General features: G+C 51.8%; 1 protein-coding gene across 1 annotated transcript in view; it reads left to right on the plus strand.

Annotated features, from left to right (window-relative positions):
• ADARB2 (adenosine deaminase, RNA-specific, B2 (non-functional)) overlaps nucleotides 1–6,187 on the plus strand; it is a 236,292-nt gene that overhangs the window by 218,498 nt on the left and 11,607 nt on the right. Inside the window, exon 5 of the mRNA XM_010836405.1 lies at nucleotides 5,094–5,262. Coding sequence (XP_010834707.1) covers nucleotides 5,094–5,262 — 169 coding nt within the window. The remainder of the gene's footprint in view (nucleotides 1–5,093; nucleotides 5,263–6,187) is intronic.

Raw genomic sequence — 6,187 nt, forward strand, 5'->3', positions numbered from 1 at the left:
TTTCCTGAATATTCTGGGAGGTGGGTCATAGAGGATCCTGCTGTGATGTATGTTGGAGAGTGTTTTGCCTATGTTCTCCTCTAGGAGTTTTATAGTTTCTGGTCTTACATTTAGATCTTTAATCCATTTTGAGTTTATTTTTGTATATGGTGTTAGAAAATGTTCTAGTTTCATTCTTTTACAAGTGGTTGACCAGTTTTCCCAGCACTACTTGTTAAAGAGATTGTCTTTAATCCATTGTATATTCTTGGGAGGCAGACATTTTAATAATTTTAAATTTTGCTCTTGTGACTCTAAATACTGTGCTGGTTCTATGTTTCAAGATTTTCTATTCTAAATCTTATCAATTGATTCACACTATTAAAAATGGATATTATGTTATTTTCCATTTCTATATCTATAATATACACTTAACCCTTTGCTTTTCACCCTGTTAGATTGGATGGGGCATCTCCACTTTCCATTTTGTAAATTGGGGCTGGTGGTGTCAACCCTGTCTTCCCCCGGTGACGTCTCTGCATGTGGATGGATTTTTATGTCATCAGCGATGGTGTTCATACTCTCTTCTGTGTTCTGTGCCTTGGCCATCTCCTCTATCTCACCTCCACCATGGGTTTAAGACTGAAACCTCTAAGCAGCATCCACACCCAGGATGCTGTAAGTTGCGTGGCAAAGTCAGGTGGCTTGCAGGAATCTCACAGTTCTCAGCCGCAGGTGGGGGTGCATCTCTGAGGAAAGAGCCTTTCCCCCTATTGGGTCACATCCATCCTCAAGCCCCCCACCTCTCAGACCATGTGACACTGAAGGTTGGTCCAACCAGCTAGACTTCCTTAAACCACTTTGGCGGGGGGGGGTGGTCACATGACCTCCAAGCCCTCGCACCTGCGGGGTGCACTGGTGCTGGAGTCTCTGCCCACCAGACCAGGGGTCCCATACCACCCACCTGGACCACTGTCTCAGCATCCATGCCATCCTCCTTCTGTCTCTAGAAACATCTTTAAAATGCATAGGATGGAAACTGAATCTCCATGTCTCCAGGAGCTTCTTAACCCAGGTCTCTTGCTCCTGGGAGGGTGAGCTGGGGTGTCTGAGCTCACACTTGCTTGCCCTGGGTATCTTCCAGGGCTTTTCTCTGCTCTCTTATCCAGTATCTCTGACTAGGAATGTCCTAACTGACATCTGTTTGCAGTAGTCGCCCCACCCCTGCCACGGGAGAGCATGGTTTTTTTCACTTGAATGCTACGTAATTTCATAAGACCATGTAGGTGTGAGCCAGTCACCTTCCCTGACATATTTAAGTCATTTATTTTGCAATTTTTCCTGTATCATTTATTTGATAAATTCCTTCTTTCATTCACATTTTTGTCAAATTTTCAACATTCTCAGCTAACTCCCTGTCTTTCACCTTCCTGTTAATCTACCTTTTACTCTGTGTTCCTAGAATTTTCCAGGCAAGAATACTGGACTGGTTTGCCCTTCCCTTCTCCAGGGGATCTTCCTGACCCAGGGATCGAACTCAGGTTTCCTGTATTACAGGCAGATTCTTAACCATCTGAGCCACCAGGGAAGACTTGCTGTTAATCTACCTTTTACTCTGTGTTCCTGGAAATTCCCTGTGTATGTGACAGCTCTTCAGCTGCCCTGTGTTCTAATTTTTGCAAGCTACTGTCCACAACTCCTGTCTTGTCCTCTGGTTCCTATTTCTTCAGAGGATGCTCTTCTTGTTTCACTGCCAGCCAGTCTCTTCAGGTTTCTCTGACTCACCAGCACATTACTGAGCCTGTCTCTGGTCCCTAATCACAGTGATTCCTCTGTGATCGGTGGAGTCTTTCTTTAGTTTCAGTTTTTCCCTTTTATCCTGGTTATGATTTCTGTCTGAACATCCACATTTGTGAGTAAAATATTGGTCCAGTCATCGTAGGCACCACGCACGGATTTCCCACCCGAACAGAAATGCTGCCCACCCCACCCACCCTGTTTCCCCCTGCAGGCGCCTCCTTGAGCGGAGTGGGCAGGAGTTGGTCATCCACAAGGGACCACCCGAGGCCGAAGCGAGGAGATGAACCTCCTGCCAGGTGTCCCTCAACCCCACGCATCCGCTCCAGGGGGGCAGCCCCTGAATTAAAATGGGACACAGGCTCTGCCTGCTCTCAGCCCAACTCAGCATCATGCTTTCTCTGCGGTCAGAGCTGGAAGGCAGGCCCATTCCCACGCCCTCCACTCCCAGGTCCTGGCGGTCAAGCCCTGCCCCCAGCCACGCTGTCCCTGGAACCCCTCCTTCCCGTGGGGCTGGAAATGGAGGAGGATCAGAGCCTCTGGACCCAAATCTGGACCGTGTTCCGGTGGAGCCCGGGTCAAGCTCTGTTCTGACGGTGCCCACGCTCCCACGAAGAAGCAATTTCTGAGCAGCTGTTTGTCATGAGTCTCAGTTGATATGAAAATTGCAATTTTTATAGCATTTTCACATACGCCTATCAGTTGATTGCACCAACCCCGAGAAGTGGGAAAGGAGGGAATCTTTATTATCAATTTGAAGAAGTACAGACACCAAGACCAAGAGGTCAGGTGACCCTCACATCTGATGGGGGGGGGGGTGGTATGCAGAGCTAAGATGCAGCCACAGGCTCCAGTCCTTCATCCACGTGGCCCTGGACACAACTCAAGGCACAGTGCTGAAGATCTGTCCATGCAACTGCTTAGGTCTAAGGTTATGAAAGAGCCAAAAAAGGGGTTCCCTAGTGTATATTTTTAGAAGTTTACATTTAAAACTGTCTTTTGCCAGCCTGGCCTGCAAAAGTTAGAAGCTTTGGTTTCACTCTTTCCCGTTTAAGTTAACTCTTTCCCATTTAAGTTAACATGCAGCTTTAAACATACATGAATGCCTGGGATTTATACCCGCCCTGAAAAAACACACCTCCTTGAAGTTGGGCAGTGGAGAGCACAGCCCAGGACAGCCCCATCCAGAATGCCAGGCCCTCTGGGCAGCGGCCAGGCCTGTCTTCTCTGGGAAAACTGGAAGCGCTGATGAGCTCAGCATCGGAACGTCAGTCAACCTTTCAGAGTCATGAGATGTTAAGAGATGTAAGAGGTGCTTTGTTGCGTGCATTTTGCTCAGGTGAGCAAGGAGGTGGAGAGTTGGGCTGGACTCTGGCTCGAGAAGAACTGGCACTTAAACATTGCTTTCCCATTGGCACTCAATAGATCCTGATAGATCAAATACAGTTGAGACTTCTTTCTGCCGCCAGGAGCAAAAAGGAATGTCCACCTTCACAGAGGCCTCACAGAGGCAGGATTCAAGGACTTTGTCCCCATATTCCCAAATGCTTTCTTTTCCTCTTTTCCTGAATGACTGGCAGTTGCTTCAATAGTAAAATTAAAAGTGGGGTATTTTATTTATGCCCAGGAGGATGCAGGGGAGATGAGTAGGAGCAAATGAACTGGACAGAAGCCCCGTGCTGCGGTGAAAGATGGTAAATGACGAACTGGATTCCAAGGAGTCGGTCATAATAACAGTTTAGTTGGCAAAACGTCTCCATGGAGACACAGGGCACATTGAGATTCCAAGGGGCGGACACCTTGAAACGAGGAGTGTGATGGACAATTGATTTTAAATCTGGGGTTTAAACTGTTAGTTTAAACCACAAAATGCAGGACAGATTTACCACTGACCCCACATAGCATGCGTGCTGACTTATTTATGGTAAATGTCTCCCCTTAAAATGGAGCAAGAAAGAACATGAGGACCACCCAGCCCACTCCCGGCTCACATGCAGATGAACAGGAGTTTAGAAGAATTCACCAGGTCCCACTGGGTCAGAGCTCAACCAGGTGATGGGCAGCAGCCCTGACTGTGGGCTACATCCCAGAAATGCCTATGTCCACCTGCATGAGGAAGGCGACAAGTGTCAGGAGTACATGAAGAAGGGAAGATGACTGAACCTGGGCCGTGTTCTTCTGAAATCAGACGCTACCATCAAAGCCATTCAGATGCCACATGTAGATGGTCATCAAGTCATAGCCCAGCATGTAACTGCCCCAAAGATTTCATGGGGGACAAACCAACTCCCTATTTTCTCTGGTGGCAATAAACTATCCCCATCTTTTTTCCAGTCTCTAAATTTAATGGAAACATAACACTAAGTTTGTTAGTGAACAAATAACAGAAAAAACACTAACATCTAATGTTTGTCTATGTGCCAGGGGTAGCTTTAGGGTGTTTAAACCATCTTATCTTATTCAACAAAATATTCCACTTTCTCCCTAATTATGACCATCAGTTGTCCACGCTGGGCACAGCTGCTTGTGAAAGAGGTGGCTGGAAGGGAGGGAGGAGAGAAAGAAAAGGATAGAAGAAAGGAAGAAGTGTCAGGAAAGCCACGGAGTTCATCAGCTCCTATTGCCCCCCACACCCACCAAGGCGGCTGCAGGTCCAAGGATGTTCTGAGGGGTCGGGACAAATTAAGGCGCCAATGAGAAGCTGGGTAAAGCTGTACCTTTGAAGAGCTTTTGATCTTCAGATACATGTACTGGGGGAGGGGGGTCACTCTGGGAGGAGCCCTTGGTACCCTCTGAGTGGAGGCATGGCTCTCAGGAAAGCCAGGACTCAGGATTTAACCTGGAAATCAGGGTCTCAGCTTCACCACAGGTCGGGTTGGCTCAAGGTGGTCTCACAGTCCTGTCTCCTGTTCCGCAGGGCTTTGTGACCTCACCCCACGCCCCGGGGTTTAGGGCTCTGGACCCCCAGCAGCAGGAGCTGCTTTCCTTACTTACATAACAATATCCCTGAGGGCTCCCCATAGACCCGAAAGCTTGGCTAGGAAGCAGCTTGCATAGCCCTGGACAGGACCAGAGGGGACACGTGGGCATCAGGCCCACCCTCAGGGAGTCTTCCAGTTAGGGGGTGATCCTTGGCCAAGGGTCAGGTGACGGCAGGGTTCCCGGGTTCCCCAGCACCTTCCGCTGGCCAGCTGGCTGTCTATTTATAAACTTGAGACTCAGGTTGGGGGGAGGGGTGGGGACAGACGGGGAGAGCAGACTCAGTGCCCACAGGGAGGGCAGTGGCCGCGGGCTCTGATGCCTCCTCTGTTCCCCAGGCCTGGACGCCAGGCAAGCCCAGGTGGTTGTCCTGTCCTCGGGGACGAAGTGCATCAGCGGCGAGCACATCAACGACCAGGGGCTGGTGGTCAACGACTGCCATGCGGAGATCCTGGCCAGGCGGGCGCTGGTCCACTTCCTATACGCACAGCTGGAGCTGCACCTGAGGTGAGCACGAGGCCTGCACCTGTGTCCCTCTGTCCTGGCATCCCCTGTCCTGGTGGCCCCTTGGTCCTGGCCAGCCCTGCACCTGCCAGCGGCCATGCCCCGAAAGCACGCGGCTCTTCACTGGGCCGTCCCAGAGGCGTCTCACTTGAGGACCCCCTAGGCAGGGGCAGACTCTCGGTGGCCCCGAGCACAGCAGGCATCTCAGCCAGGTCTGCTGTCCCCCACACCCTCTAACACAGGGTCCCAGCAGCCGCACAGAGCGGGCACAGGCCCAGGGGTGCTGAGCAGACGCACAGGGAGCAAGGCCTTCATACACTCTGGGAAGTTTTATCCGAGCCCCTGATCTGCAGCTTCTCCTCAGTTCCAGGCCCACAGTAGGTCAGCCTGGGCTGAATGTGGGGAAGAGAGCTGGAGATCTCACCTAACATGGGGAGGGGTTTCTGCCCTGAGTGTCCAGGTCAGAAATGTTTCCAAACACCCCTGACTCTGGGTGTGTCACCATTGCCCGGGCCTGGCTGTGCGCTGGCTCCCAGCTGCAGGCTGAGGGCAGGGGGAATGGACACCCGGGCCCCTGCTCTGGGGGATGGTGGGGAGGGGACCAGCAATGGCTGCAGAAAGCCAGGATGCGCGTTTGCCCCAAGGTTCTGGGGAACTGTGGCTGGGGACCTGGCGTAGAGTCGGGAGGCAGAGAGGCTGGTGGGACACAAGGGGTTCCCAGGCTCCGCCTGTGTGAGCAATCAGCAACGGGGCAAGACGTGTGAAACAGCTGGACCCGGAGGAAGGGGGCGGTGACCCGCAGGACGGGGGTGTGGGCGGGGCCGCTGGAGGGCCGCAGCCGGGCTCCTCCGTGCGGGGGTGGGGAGCTCCTCCGTGCAGGGGTGGGGAGCTCCTCCGTGCAGGGGTGGGGAGCTCCTCCGTGCAGGGG

The sequence above is a fragment of the Bison bison genome, unplaced genomic scaffold (assembly GCF_000754665.1).
Source record: "Bison bison bison isolate TAMUID 2011002044 unplaced genomic scaffold, Bison_UMD1.0 scf7180017864063, whole genome shotgun sequence".
In the NCBI taxonomy this organism is placed as follows: domain Eukaryota; kingdom Metazoa; phylum Chordata; class Mammalia; order Artiodactyla; family Bovidae; genus Bison; species Bison bison.